Source organism: Rhopalosiphum maidis, chromosome 2 (assembly GCF_003676215.2).
Source record: "Rhopalosiphum maidis isolate BTI-1 chromosome 2, ASM367621v3, whole genome shotgun sequence".
NCBI lineage: Eukaryota > Metazoa > Arthropoda > Insecta > Hemiptera > Aphididae > Rhopalosiphum > Rhopalosiphum maidis.
The window spans coordinates 53,217,745-53,237,667 of NC_040878.1; the positions used below are offsets into that span (position 1 = coordinate 53,217,745).

The 19,923-nt window shown below is 28.4% G+C and overlaps 1 protein-coding gene across 1 annotated transcript; it reads right to left on the reverse strand.

The window, feature by feature from the left end:
* Positions 1-14,034: 14,034 nt before the first annotated feature.
* On the reverse strand, positions 14,035-19,351 carry LOC113554843. The gene is made up of 4 exons (XM_026958904.1): positions 19,276-19,351; positions 18,641-18,709; positions 18,431-18,541; positions 14,035-14,114 (listed from the first exon to the last, which is right to left on the reverse strand). The coding sequence occupies exons 1-4, from the start codon at positions 19,349-19,351 to the stop codon at positions 14,035-14,037; spliced, it is 336 nt and encodes a 111-aa protein (XP_026814705.1).
* Between the last annotated feature and the right edge of the window lie 572 nt (positions 19,352-19,923).

A 19,923-nucleotide genomic window follows, 5' to 3' on the forward strand; every position in this document is an offset into this window, starting at 1 on the left:
AGAACTATCACTGTCGCAATTAAACCGATACTTCGGTATTTGCATACAATTCATACTTTAGATACAGATACATCTATATATTCTCTGTATGTATATAATATTTTTATATATATATATATATATATATATATATTTTTTTTTAATATATATTTTATTTAATTTATATTAGCTATGTATAGTTACAAAAAATATATTTGATTTTAGTTTTTTATTGATAAATAGATAATATTAAAGTTTTTAGAGCCGCTACAATTAAAATTGGTATACAAAAAAACAATTATTAATGTTTATGTAAGTTGTCCTAAGTTGGTAAACATTATAGTTATACACGTTTTATATATACATTATACATATCATTTATAGACTAAAATATTAAGTATTAATTAAAATCTTTACAATTTATTATAAATATGAAAAAATGTATTGATTTTATGCATTTACAGTTAGACAATTGGTTGCTCACTTTATAAAATAACATTTGATTTTTCGTTTAAGGGAATAGCAGATATCGAGGTTTTCATATTTTAAGGAATATTGAGTTTAAAAATATAAGAAAACTTGAAGACAACATTTCCCCTTATTACTTTGTGTTTCCGCTATAATTTAATTGTATTGTTCATTGAATCTAACTGAAAATACATATTATATTGTATCGAATTCAATCGGCGTATCAGAATTCCAACAATAAATATTATTTTTGTTGCAGTTTTTTTTTTTATATTTAAATATTTTTACTTATCATCTGAACATAGGATTTGAGTATTATAAAGTTAGTAATACAACTATACTAGATGCATATGACAAATATTCCACATAAGAGCGTTATTGTGAACCGTAAATATTATTTTATCTTTGCTAATTTTCAAATTTGTATAAAATAAAAACGGTGAATAAATCTATAAATGGTGTATAGTAGAGAAGTGTACACACTTTTACTGGAGAAAAATTTATAATTTTTTAAAGTATTGATATTATAGTGGCACCAAATTAAAAAAAAAATATTCCATAGTGAAAATAAAATCAAATGAAATTCGGGAATACTTCAATTAGGACAGCAAAACGAGCTTTATATTTTTTATTTAAGAAAAAATGCATTCACAGTAAGTTGTGCTGTATGAGTATTGAGTTACTTTAAAAAGCTTTACTAGTAGAAATTAAGTCTAATAAAATCAGATTATAAAAAAACTTCAAATAAATTCTTGTTTTTTAACAAGAACAATTTAACAATTTCAATTTACTTATTAATTTTATAAATATTAATTTTTTTATTAAACATTTATAAAAATGTAAAAAATTATATAAAATGTAATTATAAACATTTTGGCTCTTAGTATCATTGTATTTATCGATTCATTATGTTGGCCATCCCTGTAACACAACATTATTCGTTAACTAATATATTTTATTAAAAAAACTTAAATATATCAAAATGTGTTCAGAACATAAACATCTCTATATTACAATTAATATTATATTTTGATAAAAATGACGGAAAAAATTATATCGGTACACCTACATTTTTTTTAATCAACCAATTAACTAAATAATTAATATTTTATTCATTAATATCATATTTTTGATAATATGCATATTTTAACAAATTTAAATTTAAATAATGTTATTATGGATCCATAGATTCAACTAACAATTATTTTGAATTTATTTGTAAACAAAATGTATTACTCCATTAAAATTTAAAATATGTATAAGTCATATGATTTTATGTACAGTACAAAATAAAATTAAGCAAATGTTGATGACTAAATATCGAATATTTTGACATAAATTGATTCAATATTATTTAGTTCAAGAAAAAAAAATTACATGTATAATAATATATGCACAGAATATAAATATTAAGTATTTCATAATCATAATTATTAGTTTCGTTGAAATTTTTTTTTTGAAAATGGTTATCAAATAGTAAAATGTATTTATAGTGTATTTGTTATGGTTAAATATATTTATACCTATATTATTTTATAAAATACAGATAGTTTATGTATAATTAGGCAAATCTACATATTTATGTTTTTTATATATATATATATATATATATGTATACAATTAAAACAGTATCTACTCAGTATTAATAATATCGAAGGTAAAAAATATTTTTTTTTAATGCATTTAAATTACGTGGGTACTTTAGAAAATGTATATACACAATAATTGGTGTTGACGTCTATATTTTGATACCTATAATTTGTTACTTTTTGTTTCATATAGTGATTTTAATATTTATAATTTAAAATTAATTAATTAATTTTTATATTTTAATGAATATTTAGTTATAATTACCATGAGGTTAAAGCAATTGCACTAAAAATATGTATAAATATGACATTTAATAAATTAAGAAGGTTATAAGATCAATTTGCATAATTGTTGTATATTTAAATCACAACATTTTTAACTTGAAACAGACTTAAAAATGTAGAAATATTGTTTATATTATACTGCTAGTTATTACTTATTGAGATATGTGTGTTTTACGATTAGCAGATTATCAAAAATTAAAAACAAAAACTAAAATAATACTTTCAAACGTCTGAAAGAAAAAATTATCAATTACCTACTTAAAAAAAAATATTTTATAATGATTAATATTTGTTTCTAAATCTAAAGAATTACAGGACGTATGTACAAAGTATATAAAGTATAAAATTAAAAAGAAATCGCAATAGTATATTTTATATTAATTGAACTGACAAAATCCTATAAACTGCTGCAATATTTTATCGATGCATACTAACTTTACACGTAAAATATTTGTTCAACGTTATTTTATAGGTAATGAATATTACATTGAATACTTTTGATTTTACAATATCGATATTAATTTTTTAAGAATGATAGTACTACAAAGTATTATTTGAAAAATTAGCAAAGTGGGTTTTAATCAGTGGCGAATTCTGATTCTGAATTTGAAACAGGGGCGTACTCATTGACTTATGCAATAGTATTACACGTCTAATATTAAATATTGAAAAAAATAGTCTTATAATATATTAATGAATCATATTATATTCTTATTTAAAAATGAATTGATTAATTGATTTTTATTTAAAATATTACTTTATTAAAATACTTAAACAACTTTAATACCAACTTAACATTTGTTTTACTTATGATAAATAAAATTAATTCCTTTTAAGATTTCAACAAGGAAAAAGCACTTTGAAATACTAACGATTCTTAAGTAACTAAGTAATTGATTTTGCGATTTAAATTAAAACTCTTAATATTAAATGAAATATTATATCATTATTAATTTAGTAATATTGTTTTATTAGAATAAAATATAATTATTCTATGTAGCCGGAGTTATTAATAATTTAAAGTTATGTGAATATATTAAACAAAATATAAATTCAATTGCACATAATAATATTGAATTCATACTCATAATCCAACATTTAAACAATCAATGTGAATATATTACAATATATATTATTGTAACTGAAACGTCTAACTTTTGTTTTTAATTGAAATAATGATACGATGTTTATTGACCATTGAATCTTAAACTGGTAATACTAATTTATCAATGGGCATAAAATATCAATAGTTAATATTTAATACTTGCTATAATTGTTGTATATTCTAATAATTAATGGATAAACAAATAAATGTATGAATTTAGTCTCACAAAAATCTTGTTTTTGCATTTAATTTTATACTACATTGATAACAGTTGGGGACCTACTACAAATAACAAACAAAAAACAGATATTTTGTAATTTTATAAGCTTACAACCAATTATTTATATGTACAACCCAAATGTGCTTCTATTAGTATAAACATTTTGAACAAACATGTTCGACAACAATGTTCGTCTTAGTGTTAACCCGGCTTAAAGATAATAATGTGAACACATTTATTATAAGCTGTTCGGTTCAGTTTATTGATCTGTAGTATTATCATTAGGAAGTCAATTTGTCATTCACAATTATAACGTTTGTAATGCTAAATAATTTTTAACTTGCAATAATGTTTCTGATAATGTAACAATGTGTCATAGATATGTTTTAGGGCATTTATTTCTGACCTATTATTCTATAGAGTTCTTAGATTGCTCCTGGCTACATTACCGGTTTTGTGGCATAAATTTTTCTTCGCTTTACCTAGGTTGACCCTAGCAATTAACCGATACATAATATAATTACGTTACCATATATCAACATCTAAAAAAAACGGTTTCATAGACATATTATGAGTTAAACAAAGCTATATAATTCATTGTTTTCCCGTGCAACTGCAAAATGTATACTTTTTTTTTTACCAATTCTACATAACTTAACTTAACATAACTTGATTTATTTAAACCTACTTACTATTTGTTTCATATTTCGTGCGCTCATAAATAAATATTTAAAAAGTAGGCAAGCAGTGGTGGTTCTAGCGTATGTGCAGGGTGGGTAGCTGCCCATACCAAAATTTGTGATGTCGCTTATTTTAAAAATGTAATTTTTATACAAAAATCATTTGACTTAACCTAACGCAGTTTTTCCACCATGCGCCATGTTAAGATATATAATACGTTAAAATCTACAATGGAGAGTTCATGATTAAAGAGGACGTCGTACCCGTATGACGTGTTGTTTCCGTCTTATACACACACGACATAAACAAAACGCGTTTTCCCAGTCTGAGTAGAACTCGTTCAATTTTGGTTTTAAAGTAAATATATTTATTATAAAATTTAAAAATGACAATATTTTGGAAGACAAGACGCTGAGTTAATTTAAAAAAAAAATTAAAATTTCGAAAAGTTAAAGGTTATTTAAAATTTTTGAAAAACTAATAAGCTGAAAATTTCTTATGCTAATTAATACCACAAAAATAGTCGAAATATTTTGTAATAGTAAAAAATTTAAATATTTCGTGAATATTTCAAATTCCTAAAGTTATTTGTTTTCAAGTTACATCCAAAAAAATAAAATCGATTTTGTCGAAAGTTGGATTTGTGTAAAAATTGTATTATTCATTAATTTTCTGTTTTTATTTTCCAATTATAAAAATAAGTATTGAGAATTTTTAATTTTGACTTCTCTAAAATACATAGTTCCAATTTTTAAATAAAAAATCATCCATATTTTCGAAAATCATAGTATTCAACAATTTATATCGTGTACTTGTCCACAAAAAAAAAATCACATCATTTTAAAATTTATTGCACCGCTCAGAATCTAAAAATGTTTTTATGTGTTATAATTTTCATAAACGATAAAAAAATAACAATTCAATGGAATTAAAATTAATACTGCAATAATAATATAATATAATGTTCAGTCTCATACACACATACATACTCAAAAGATAAAGCAATTTGACATATTTTGTTCTTCTTAAAAGTGTAAGCAAAAAATAAAACTTCTATATAAAATGATAAATTTTTAAAAAAGGGAAAAGTATGTAACCAGTCTGCCGTACATATTACGTATTAAGTGTACCTCGTGTCTTCGTTATTGAGTAAGTCACTATAATGTAAATGTTAGATTTAAATTCAATGATTAATCATTGCTTACGAAGAATGATTTCGAGTGTTTATGATTTGTAAGTTTATATTAGGATAAACCGATTAATTAGGCCTTTAGTTGATGTCTATAATTTTTATAAATAATTTTCATCTGAAAAAAGTCAATAGCGTTTAAACTTATGCTTGGCGATGTTAAATTTAAAGTAATTTAAAATATAAATAAGTTTGATAAATTATACATTTTAATTTCGTATTAAAAAAAATAGCGATTTTATTAAGAAATTAATTTAGCAATAGTACTTTCTAAAAATTGTATGTAAACGAATAATATAATTAATAATAAAATAGGATAATAATATAACTGTATAACCTTTATTCAAATAGTAAGGAAAATTCTGAAAAATGAATGATACGATGTGAACGTTTTGAATGGCTCAATACAAGGGTTGATATGGAAATACTAAAAATAAATTATGTTTAGGTACATTTTTATTTTTACATGATTCTACGAAATAAGGCATAAGCAATACAGATTCATGGAAATAACAATTTTACCTCGTTCAATCAATACGGGCCAATAACGGGTATTTAATAAATGTGGATTTTTATTTATTTACGTTTGTTTATTTAGTTGAAATTGTTGAGTCGTGTTGTTCTTCAAACTCAAACGCTGATATTATGACTACAATTTGTACAATATATGACTAAAATTAAATCTTTAGAAGTTTGTTTTAACTACAATTTTTGTGTCGTTGTTCTAAACGTAATAAGAAAGTCGTAATAGTTTAATAAGCCAGGCGTGGAATTTCATCTTCTTTGAGTATTGAAAGAAAAATGTCTGAACCCCTTAATTGATATAAGATAAAATATAGCCGTCTTTGTGATTGATCGGCGATCTATTCAGACGATTGATCCGCCGGGTATCGTGATTCGTGAAACGTAACCTTATAACCACCGGTGGGCGTTGGCGGATAAATCCGTATTCACTAAAGGGCCGATCGGTTGTATATCTATCAAATAATATGATTACGGCAGCCAAACAAACATAATAACATTGCGAGCGTACACAGACGACGCGCTGTAATGAATCCGATGGTGCGGCGATAACGCGAACTCCACCGCAGAGAGGTGTAAAACCGTGTTGACAACAACAAGTCATTGATATAGCTGGATGCTCGTGGATAAGCCGCGAACGGCTCAAAACGATTATTGTTGTTGTTGCCATTGACGGGCATTTGATTTTGGCTGATGTCCGACACGGATTCGCCCCGCGATCCACGGTTTCCGGATACAACGTTTTCCCGAAATACTTAGGTCAACGGCATTGTATATTGTACAGGTATAAAGCCTTAAAACGGCGACAGCGGTGGGTCAGTGTTTTGACAACTACTGCAGTGTGCTACAACAGTGGTAATCTGCTGTATCGCCGTTCCGTTTATACGTTGAAGTATGGTGCGCGTCTTTGATACCTGTCCATTTATTATCAACAGAACTATTCATATTTATCGTTGGAAAAAATCCTTTAAGTCACCAATAATCGAAACAAAAATCAAACCGAACAGTGTACAAAAATAAACCATAATAATATTATTGGTATTCGCCTAGGAGTAATACTGAAAGTATGATATCTAATGAACTATTTAATTTGCCTATCTATAACGCCGTGTGATGGTAATTTATTGTTGTATTTGTGCGTTACTGAAATATTATTATCATAGCCAAAACCGTTTAGAAGACTTATATTGTCGAAATATTTAGTAAACATTTAATTTTTTTTCGAATTTATATTTTATTTCTTGAATAGCTTCAGAGTACCTATATGTGCATTTGGTTGTGAATTATAAACCAAACAATGCATAACAATGTTATATATGGCGTAAAGAAAAAAGTAATTATCACTTGGAAATGGAACTCGTAATACAAACAAGAGGTTTATCAACTGCTCTATTTTCATACCGTTTTTTTTTTGTATAGCCCATAGCTCACATAATTGTGTTTTCGACAGCACAGACTAACATACAACCCGATAAAATATGTCTGTATAAAAATACTGGCACCTAATCTTGGCTAATGACTGTACACAGCTAAGCCATTAAAGTATTACATTATATTCGTACCATATTGTATATTTTATAATTTGTGATTTATGACGAAAGAAATGAAAGAGCAATCAACTCGAAATTTTTTCTCATTCGAATCGATAACGTAGACAATACGTCGTCTATCTCATAATATTCTCATATTATTCTCATGTTCGTCAATTTATACAACGTGCAAGCAATTATTATGAATAGTAAAAATGTCTTAAAACTTTCGTCATAAAAATATGTAAATATAATATTTTGTATAGCTAGTACAACATATTATACAACAACGAATTATGTAATGTGCTCTGACAAATACATTATATAATATTTATAACAATAATCTTATTATATACGATTGTCTACAATAATGTAATATTATATTATTCAATAATTTGTATGATATTTATATAAAATGTTAAATAATTGATGCATAGGCACGATGCGAATTCAACAAAACAAGTTACGTGTTTTTTAGCGATAATACACAATAATGAAAAAAGTTCTGGGCGGGCATGTTTAGAACTCAAGAGTTGCTTTCGAACGAGACGAGACTACCGTACAAGTTCTGTTTTAATTATTCTCATTGTCACCCGGCGCTTTGGCACAAAAATGGTCGATGGCTTTCTCTAATTAAGCTGTATGTGATTAAGAAGTTTCATTCAAAAAATATAATAACTAAGAATTTCAAATTGAAATGACAAGAAAACATTTTAAAATCGAATTTCGTCATATTTTGTTCAAATTGAAAGGCTTAAAGAGAATAATATAATAATGTAATGAATAACATATTAATATATCAAGAATTTAAGTTTTTTTTCTTTAAAGAAGAAATAGTTATGAAACTTTTGAAACATTCCTTATATCCGTATAAATAATATATAGTTATCACGTATATGCAAAATAAGTACTAAAATTATTATGAACGAAAAAAAATACACATATTGGTTGTGTAAAACCAATTACTTCTTAGCTATGTTCAGAAAAATATGCCACACTTCTGACTCGCGTACGTGTACTTGTAAAACAAAAAAAAACTTCCATATGACTATGAACTTGACACGTCTATAAATGTTATTATGTACGAGATGTGTAAATAATTCTCAACACTCTTCCACGACAATAAATATGCAAATAGAACGGAAGAATAAAGTCAAACAGACGTCAGGATTGAAGAAAACAATAATAGTGCACTACTTTAGCACCTAAAAGCTTTTTCGTATTACGTGCTTATACTGTACTTATTCGGTTTGCGGGATTTCTATTTTTATTTCAACGAATCCTTTTGAAATGGATTACATTTCGATAAGAACAAAAATGACTGATCAACAATAATATCTCATTAGTCGACAAACAACACATATTATATAACCGGTATTAATAATAACACGATGAGTATAATAGAAAATCAATTACGGTCGGCCGAATCAAACTGTGTCCGTGTCGCGGTTTATTGTGTCTGCAGCGTGTGCGTCTATAATATTATACGTCATGTCGGTATAACAATACGCTAATATACTTGCATTTACATTGTTTCTACTGTAGCGTCGAATCTTATTTGCTGAACAAAATGTCGATAGCCGAATAGGTACCGACAACGGTCACGAGTCATCACAACGGATCACGTTATAATATTATGTATAGTAAAATCACAATAATATAATATTTATAATACTATATCGTATAGTTACGTAGTATAGTTTATATTTTTGATATACGCGATGAGAGCGCGGAGGGGCATTGCAGCGATCTCGCGTGTACAACATTATAACAGTAAACAAGCACCTACCCGCGGAGGATAACATTATTATATTCGGGCGTTAAAAACGAAGTACAAAGAAAAGAATGGGCGTACGATGTACGTATTATTATTGTGATACCGCTCGCGCGTCATGAATCCACAGTCGTCCGCAGACATTGATAACGGGCATTGTGCCCGGCCGGCGGAGTGTACGGCGATAACAACAATAATAATAATAACACGCGTGAGGTGAATACGTTTTCCAGCAGAGTTAAGTACTACAGTAACATAAATAATATTATAATAACGAATCTATCCCGAGAGAGTCACTGGGCCATCGTAGTTATAGACTCGACGCACCGCGAGCAACGTCGTCCGCGTCGGAAATCCGTGAAGCTAGCAGTGAAGGAGGGAGACGGGGCGTTTAGTTTTCCCGGGCTTCCGTCGGTCGAATGATCCGATCGGCGGAAATAGGAATATTTTTTTCTGTTCTGAAAGAAACGTAAAAAAAATTAAAAAATTAAGTCTCTTGATTAACATCATCTACTCGTCAATCGGTTAATCATTGGTGGTTATTTTACCCGTAAATAGGTATTCAATTGTGTACAATTCATTCTATCAGGTATCGATAACCGTTAGGCGCGTGCATATATTGTGTACACAATGTGCAAGCAGATAAGCCATGCGACGGTTGATACAACGAGGCAGCTATAGAGACATAGAATAGTAAATACTGCTGCGGTCCCGCGACTCATGGGTGTCGACAAACGAGATGATTTTTGAACTTTCGTCTGGAATAATCTCATCATCATTACATACATGTACATACTGTAAATTGTAATGTTATATTGAAGTGCTTTATTCGAAAAGGAAAGTCTACAATACAGATCATGTACACGGTACATCCAAAAAAGACTAGTATTTTTTTTTTTTAATTATCTTTTTTATTATTACGACAATTCTAAAATAAAATATTGTTTTATTTCGATTTCGTTTAATGATCAATGTCCAATATATTGCAGAGTATAATACATTTCAGAAAGGGCATTTTGATTTACACTCAAGTGTGCATCTATACAGTACGACGCAACGTGGGTGTAAAAAGGAAGTTGGCAAATTAATTAGATTAGGATACTATCCGGTAGAAAAAATGTTCTACGCAGTTTACGTTATTAAATTATCTCTAAGAAATTAAAAACTTATTAAAGTTAGTACGGAAATGAGACATTTTCTGTTTTCTGAAAAGTAATGATTTTGACTTATCCCTCTTTAGCCATGCGCCGACCAATTAAATTCGACTTATTAAAGTATATTAAATACCTTTGAAGTAAAACGATTTTTGTCGTTTATAATTAAACAACAATATAATATATTATATTGTAATTAAATTTCATAGCTGTATAGAGAATTTTATTTTAATATTTTTGTTCTCATATTAACATTGTGCTTATTTAATGATTGAGTTCTTATAATAATAATAATAATAATATAATATAAGCATGTTGACCAATAATTTAATGTAGTTATTAAATAAGCAAAATTACTTAAAATATACTAATCTGTGGTATTCAAAGCATTATAAAATGGCAATTGGCCAACGATACTTTTATAAATATTATTAAACGATCAATATTATGCGCATATATATAAAGATTAGAGTGGATGTATTATTACTTAATAATAAATATATAATATATTTTTAAACGTAGTAAGTTAAAATAGTTATAATATTATCGATACCTTACTGTTCACAGTGTGTTAAAATATATATTATTTATAGGTATGAAATGATGAGCCAGGATTCTTATTTCAAATGCAACTTATAAACCGCATTATACCAAAACAATATTGTTATTATATTTTTTTCAGAACTCGTCTGAATAAATTATAGTTTTAGCAATAAAATATCCTAAGCTGACAGTCTGTCTCCACATTAAATCGTTTTTCGTATACAATGAATTTAAATTTAACACGTCCATTAGGGTGTCCCACTTGACATTGAATGTACAACAGAGTAGTATACCATTATATAACTTTTTTTTTATACTTTATGAGTTTCAAAAGTATCATATTATTGTTTTATACACATCTTTAATATGTTGCGAAACTCTCATAAAGTCAACATTTAGGACGTGTAAAAAATGCAAGAGAATGATTTTGTTATTTGTTATTGTTGTATTTCCTATAATAATATACTTAAAAGGTTATAGACATCATCTATTTATCTCGTTATAATTAGATAATGGTGTTTAGTTGATCGCTTAAATTATTTTTGACTACAAATCGTAAAACGTGATCGATATTGTTATAAACTGTACCTATTTGTTTTCGGTTTAGGTCATGTAAATAATAGTCATTTAGGTCGGTTTACTCGTACATGGTCAATCGTTCATATTAAATATTATACATACAAATTACGAGGTTTATCGTACAAAATTATCATTAGGTTTCAGTTTCACATTCCATTTAAAATGAGAAAGTTTTTCAAGCAGAACATTTTTTTTTTTTTTGTTAAATAAACTGTTTTCACGTTCATATATTATTATTATTACTATTTGTCAGCTAACAAAAATTAAAATCTCTCGTGAATTATGATTGCCAATCGGCTAAGCCCATGAGTAATTTTTTCCAACTACACAAGTCAAACAACATATTTATAGGATGATCACTAACTAATAAGTTACATGTACCTACTTAATCAGCTCTGTGGATTTTGTAGGTTGTTGCTGTATTACACATACAAATAGTCATCGAAAAAAAATATGATTACCTTTATTTAGTTTTTGATGACCGGAATTATGACTGTCATTTTGAATTCCACGAATCGTTGATCACTTATTCGTATAATTGCAGCGAGTTGTACCAGCTGAATAATGTAAAATATTATGGCCGTGTTTTTTTTTTGTGTATTCAATAACGCACGGCTAAAAAGTAAAATGCCCGGTGCAAATGGATTATTAATATTTATGATTATAATTATAAATTGTACCATATATATGCAGTGCATTTCCTATTCCCTTATAGGTAAATACTACCTCACAGTCGTGTCTTGTATCAATAGAACAAATTAGGGAGAGGTATAATTTTGCATAAATAAGTAATATGCTGACTGTATGGATTCAGTTGAAAAGTAAATATTTTATTCCATGTCCGCGTTCCGATTTGGGATATAGTATTACGATAAACATCGTTTAGTGGTTTTATCTATTTGTTAATTAAATACTTTAAATATATACCTAAATATATATATATATATATATATATTGAATAAAACACATACACGTACACATTTTCTTCGTAATTAACGCTGTTTTAATTGAATGTACACGACGTTATTAAAATGGGTGTTTAGCATTTTGAATTTGATTTTCATGATTTTTGAGACATTATTATTGACATTCGCTTTTTTAATTATATAAAATATCGAAACGAAAGAAAACATAATATGTAGTTAAGCGTTTGGTTATCAGACTGTTTATTGGTTAAGTCAAGGTTTCCAATTATGTTCACACATCTTATATACATAATATATGTAAATATTATTATGTTATTATTATTTATTTTATAAACAAATTTGTTTTTCGATGCAGTATAATATTATACATTGTGCGTTGTACGTGCTCGTATCGATAGGTTAGACCTTACTACATTTTTCTCATTCAATTCGTCGTGTAAAACGGACATTTATCGTGAAAATCACATACAACTGTTATAGGTTTTTTATATTATAAAAATTGTATAAAAATGAAAATCAGATGACAATTAATAGTTATAATTATTTGTTATTGCATTGAACACGAAAACCATTTATTATGTCCACCACTGTACATTTTTATTTCCGTTAACATAAATAATATATTTTATGCATTTGTGTTTTATAAATAGAAATAAACATCATTCAAATGGATTAATAAATAAACAATCACTGTCTATAATATGAATATTAATCAACAGCATTGCTCGATATTAATTGTTTATGTTTCTGATCAGTACATTTATTAATCACTGCCTTGACTGCTTTGAATACGTATTAGACTTTTTATTTGATTTCTGTACATTTCACCGAGCTAATTTTTATTCTGAAACACGCGTAATTGCGCGTAATGAGAATTTTATGGTAAAAAAATGTAATTAAGTCCAATAGTCTACAACTTTAAATAAACGTGTCTTGGTGAATTACAGTGATACAGTGATTACAAGAACTTTTTTACTCTTTAAAATGTATGTTTTGTTCGCACGTATCTGGTACTTCATTAAGTATATTGATTTGTATGCTCTAACGTGGTGGTATTATGCACCGCGTGTAACGAGTTTGAAACTCTGTAACAGAATAACTAATTTCAGTGTATAGGTATTTTATACCTATAATACATACTATTACATACATTACGACACGTTGATTTGAACATAGTGCTCAACATAGACTCTGTGAAAAGGTGTGCGCAAAGTCGACACAATATACCATATAATATAATAGTTCATATTTTACCTTTATTTTGAAAATCACGAATTTAAAGAAATATTTTATACATTTAAATAATATTATTATTTGTGCATATGTTTTTGTACATAACTTTTGTGAATATAATTAAAAATTAAAACGCATATTTTAAAGACGTTAAATCGACGTGAAATATATCATATTATTATACTTAAAGCTTTGTGCTGTAAAATGTTTATTACGTATACCTAAAACCTAAACATGTATTTCTTGACTGGTTCAATTTTAGTTGTTGCATGGATTATCTATGTTGAGTTTCTTAATACGCAGTCGCATCTTGATGGAATTGAAGATTTGTTCACAAACTGTTAAAAAATAAATAAAACGTATAATCAATATTAAATTTATTATGAATATTGTTGATTTATTTCTGGGTAAACATGGAAGAATGTTGTGTGAAATTTATGCAGCATAGAGAAATGAGTACATGTACCGGAGAGAGATAGATAGAGAGAGAGGAGAGTATATTATTTATGACTTCACGAACATCAGGTCTATGAATGTAATGTTCTAAAAAACTGCCAAACCAAACATCCACTAAAAAATGTAATTTTAAAAGCCGAATTAATTGTTTAGGAAATATTTAAAAATATTATCAAATAATAATAAAAAAAACTATTTTAAATTAGTTTGAATTTATAAATAAAAAAAGTATATCTTTTAAAATCAAATTAAATACATTTAATGGATTTAGCCAGTATGAACTCTTAAAATAAAAAAAAAATATTTATGTTTATACGTAAATTAGAATTGTAGAAGAATGTATACAGTTCTATACTGTGGCAACTTCAAATATTCAAAAATAATATGTATGCTAGAATTTTATATCTATACACAGTAGAAGAAAAATACGTATATGCATTACATTTGCAAAATAACAAAGGTTATGATACCTAAAAATATATATTTTTAATTGGTGTTATTATTTTATTTTACTGTGCTTTATTTGGCCCGCTGCTGTTAAATATTCCATTTCAAGTACGTATACTAGCGTGTATCCTATACGTGTTAATATTAAATAAGTTTTTATTTTTTAATTCAGCTTGTAAATTTATATCCCGTCGTCGCTGTATAATTCTGAATTTTGAGAAATTTTTTGCGTTGCAGTATAAATGTGTTAAGTACAAACATGGAATATGGCTTGCTCGTATACATAGTGTTAAGTGCTCAGCCAACATCTAACATATAGTTATATCGTTCATAATGTGGGACGGTCAAAAACAAAATGAAATAATATCGAAAATTGTGAGACACTGAATTCAAAATTAAAATATATTCAGAGTTCGAGCACTCAACTATAATATAAGACCGCTTTATATCATATTATATGGGATTTCAATAATAATAAATATTATTTAGCCGACATTGTGTAACGCGCGTCGTACTGGGCGCGCCCAATTAGTTGGTCGATCTGGACCGAAACGGAATCGATCGAATATAATAATATTATCATCATATCACACGTCGTTCCCCAAGACTATATTATTATAATACGTTTGCGCGCGAGCTGCAGCGGATCGGTCGATCGGAGCATAATAATATATGAAATGTGCACCGTAATGCACACACGCCGGATGGACTGGGCGTGGGCATAGAATTTAATGATATTATTACCACGGCCGTACGGAGCAAAAGAAAAGAGAACGAATACTCCTCGGTCGAGATCTTCTTGTATATCGTTGGCATCGTTTCGTAAATGGCTCTGTGCCGCGCGCAGGCCGGCCCGACACAAAACGGCACGGACGCCGAGTACCTATATAATATAATATTAATAATGATAATGTTGTATTAATAATAATTTCTGTCCGGACTGTATATTATAATATACGTCTGATATGGACGCGTTATGTAGGTACGGCGCGTATAACATGAAATCGACCGAAGACCGCATAGCGGCCATTCGGGTGTTGTGCTGGCGGTACTGCAGCGGATGTATTATATACTACTCGTACAAGGCGATTCGTTTATAATAATATTTTAACAGTCATTTTCTCAGTTAGTTTTAAATATATATGTATATTTTTTCCTTAAATTATAAGTCATTACTTCGAGAAAAAGTTATATTTTTAATATTTCTTGTACAGTTAAATTGATTTGAATTTACATCAGCACTTTTAATTTCATATACTAAAAGAAAATATTTACCTCACAATCATTGTCAATGTGCAAAAATCAAACATCAAATCACAAATATATTTATAGTATTATAATAATTTATCATTGAGATTTCTAGGTTTTTATATAATATAAGTGACGGATAAAAATGGTGTATAACAGCATTATACGATAATAATAATAATAATTAGTAATAGAATGCAACTATAAAAAATATACACTGCAATTTATAACAGGAATTTATTATAATTATCGGTTAAAACTAATCATTAATTTATAAGTGATATTATTTTATATTACTTTTTAAGTGAATCTACTTTACGGGGAGGGTAATATCTAATCACGCCAATGAACTGTAAATAAAACTGTACATGGCGCACACATACTTTAAGCCATCTCTTGTTTTGTTCTTATCTAACGATTGAATTATTAAGATAAGAGGAAGTGACTATAATAACTATAATATAATAGGCACATAATTTATGATAAATCATTGAAAATTCACTGTTCTATAATCACTACTTATAATGAAAAATTGGCTATTTAATCGTCGCGTCAGGTATAAGTCCTGCGACGGTCAAATTATACTTTTAATTCGCTCGTCACAAAAATAAAAACAAAAACAACGAAAAAACAAAAAAATTAATGACCATTAAACGTATTGCCACACGAACCATCCGTGTTCGTGCGTTCGTCGACAGTTTCGACACGCGAAAACAACCGTGAGAAGTGTACGTTTGCGAATAGCTATGCGGTCATATTATGAACGTTTTTCGGATACTGCGTGTAACGACCGGCCTAACCCCAATCGTAACTACACAGAAAATATCATTATTATGCGCGCGTATAATACAGTGCGTGCGCTTAGATCGAGAGGCATGTCGAACCCGCTAGGGCCGCGTGTTATTAACACGTCAAAAACGAATGCCACCACGCGCTATGATTATTACGAAAACGGTATCGTGTAATTAAAATAAAATATATTTTTATGCGATGGCCGTCGCTGTACGCACGCTAGAGCGGTCGCTCGTCACCGGGTTCCGAAGTGCTATAATTTAATAGAGTAAATATCACGTATACCTTAATACGCATTACGTTTAGGGCATGAGTAATTATGTATCTATTATTTTTATATGCAAAAAGTGCGAAAAAAAAAACCGCATACTAAAATATTTCAAAGAGCTCGCACGAGAAACTCGTATACGCTCGTCGTATCTCGTATTGAAGTGGGTACTAAAATATATTATGTACAAAATATTGTACATTTTTACGCCCCAAGAACGCACGAAATTTTTAATGGACACTGTATATAAAAAAAAAATAATAAATATCAAGCCAAGACATTATGGTCGATCGGTGTTTTCATTTAAATGTGTTTCAATCGATTGATTCTACGTTTTCCCAAAATGTATTTTTAGTCTTTGTCAAACGTTAGTCGTGTATTTCTTTAAACAATTTATAAGCTATAATAATATATCCGTATCATAATATATCAATTTATATTATGTTGAACCACCGAATTGCCGTTATAATATGATAACAAAATTAAATATATTATACTCAGTATATGGTATTCTCGAAAAAGACCCTCTAAATTGTACGATTATATCACAATTTACTCGTCCGCAAATATCGTAACTCGATTAGTAATAATCTCTATTTGTAATAACGTCTAACTTTAGTGATCCCGCGGTCATCTCTGTGACCTACGAGTTTACTTCGCAAGCCTTTTCGAATTATCACTCGTTGCTGTGATTTCCTAAATCCTCTTCTGAACGTTCGTGCTGATGAACCACTAATGACTAATGGAATTTGGTATAAATACAGGTAAAGGCGGGACTAGCACAATTTGAAATAATAATTAGTTTGTAGTAAATGGGCTCTTTTACACGAGAAGTACTTCTAATCGTAAAAGCCGCGAATATATAATTGATGGTCTTACACTCGACCACAACCATAAATCGGATGCGCTAAAAACGATGACGGTGGTTGACTTCGCCTCCATACCGCTACGTCTGAAAGTGGCGCTGAGTGAAAGAGTCTTGTGTGAAGGAGTCCGTACTCAATAGCAACAGAATGCTTTAGGCCCACGTGCATATTATTTTGTACTATACATAGGTACACTGTTTGAACCGTGTTAGGTTAGTTTTCACTAAACGTACGAAATTAAATTAACAAATGCTTAACACATATAAATGTTATGCGAGTTCTGTTAACAATAATTATACCATTGCCATCGTTATTGAGTAAATTAATTTGTATATGTTTAGCGCGATAGGGTTGTATGATAAAATTATAAAAAAAAAAAAAAAAACACAATTTACATTATAATAATATTATATACGTGGGTATACCATAATAGATAATATTATTAGAATAGTGTCAGTGAGTGTAATTGGTAGCTTTTAGAAATAAATAAACGTTACAGTTTAATTTATATTTATATTATTGATATAAAAGGTTCACCGAAATCGACCATCACAATATTATCGTTGATAATACTCACTTTTCTTTTGCACTCTATGCACGAACTCCTTGTGACGGTGCAGCCGTTGAATTTTTCTCGACTCCGTCACCATCCCGTTATTACAAAAATATCCTGTACACGGTTCCATCGCTGAATCGGTATTTATAAACAAAACCAAAGATAATCATTTTGAAATATTGCAACTAATTTATGCTATACTTCGAAGTATAATAACGTATATTTGTTTACCTGTAGTGTCAGTGAATGCATTTTTCTGTGGATACGAGACGTAGTGCATTGATCGAACGTGAGCTAGTCCTGGATTATCACATCAAAAAGACAATAAGTTATTCATAATAAATTCTTATTTTTGTAACATTTTTATTTTAAATTATTGAACTATTTTTAATAATTGTAGTTATTCACCAATCAACTGAATCCTGGATTATGACGGTATATGGAAAAAAAAATAAAAATTATGCATTGCATCGATATGAACAGGTTTTAAACTTTTAACTTTAAAATATGAATCATAAATATTATTATTAACTATTGAATTTGATGAATGATCACGAAACGATTGCGGCTCGTTGTAATAGCACATTCAATTTTTTTTTTTTTGAAAATCTATTTGCTAGAAAAAGGTCTAAAAAAATTGTTTAAAATACATAATGCATGTCGGAAGAAATGTGTCTAAGTAACATCTATCGATAGCATCAGTTTGAATTTCGTGCGAGAACCCTTAAAAATCTCTTTATGAAAAACAAGATTTTAACGTTGTTTAAAAATCAAGTCGAGCATATTTAGTGTATAAAATATGACCATCGTTTTTGGAGGAATTATTGTCGCCACATAACGATGTTTTTTTCAGGTGCCAAACCTACCGTGATACGCCAATTGCAGTAGTAGACATAGTAATATCATTAGCCGCCCGCTACACAGAAATATCGACGACCACATCTCTCATGTACTATCTAGAAAGAATATGGTGAACACCCGTGACCATTATGAACGAATTGATAATGTATCACTCGTTACCGTACAATATTGTCATCGTTACCGTAGTATCATCCCGTCGGCGGTACGTGTATAAAATATTTTATACGAGTCAACAAACGATTTCAAACGAATGAGGTACTTCGCTTCCATGTGAACGTTTTTATGAATACCAGTAATACCACAACGACCACTGCCACTCTATAATTATTATTGTTATAAATTTATAATTATTGTTATTTCAGTCGAATGAGTATAACAATACTCGGTGTCCGCTGTGCACTGTTTTGGTTTTTTGGCGGCCGAATATGATGTGCACATTCTTCACTCATATATATAGTTATATATTGTTGCAGTTGTTACTTTATTGTACATAGTTCAAATAAAGTACCTACTTAAAATACAAGTATAGGCATAATTGCCTACTTTAAGTACTTATAAAATATAGAGGATAAAATTATTAATTATTGTCTTCTTTCGTCGACATTTTAATAAAACTTTGAAATTGTTAAAGGTTTAAAGTAGACACAAAATAT

What these genes read in the sequence shown, in the direction of transcription:
- LOC113554843 (XM_026958904.1), bottom strand. Translation starts at nt 19,351, where the DNA reads ATGTGGTCGTCGATATTTCTGTGTAGCGGGCGGCTAATGATATTACTA. An exon ending in ACTGCAATTGGCGTATCACG is followed by an intron (nt 18,710 to 19,275) that starts GTAGGTTTGGCA and finishes GTGATAATCCAG; the next exon opens with GACTAGCTCACGTTCGATCA. An exon ending in TGCATTCACTGACACTACAG is followed by an intron (nt 18,542 to 18,640) that starts GTAAACAAATAT and finishes ATACCGATTCAG; the next exon opens with CGATGGAACCGTGTACAGGA.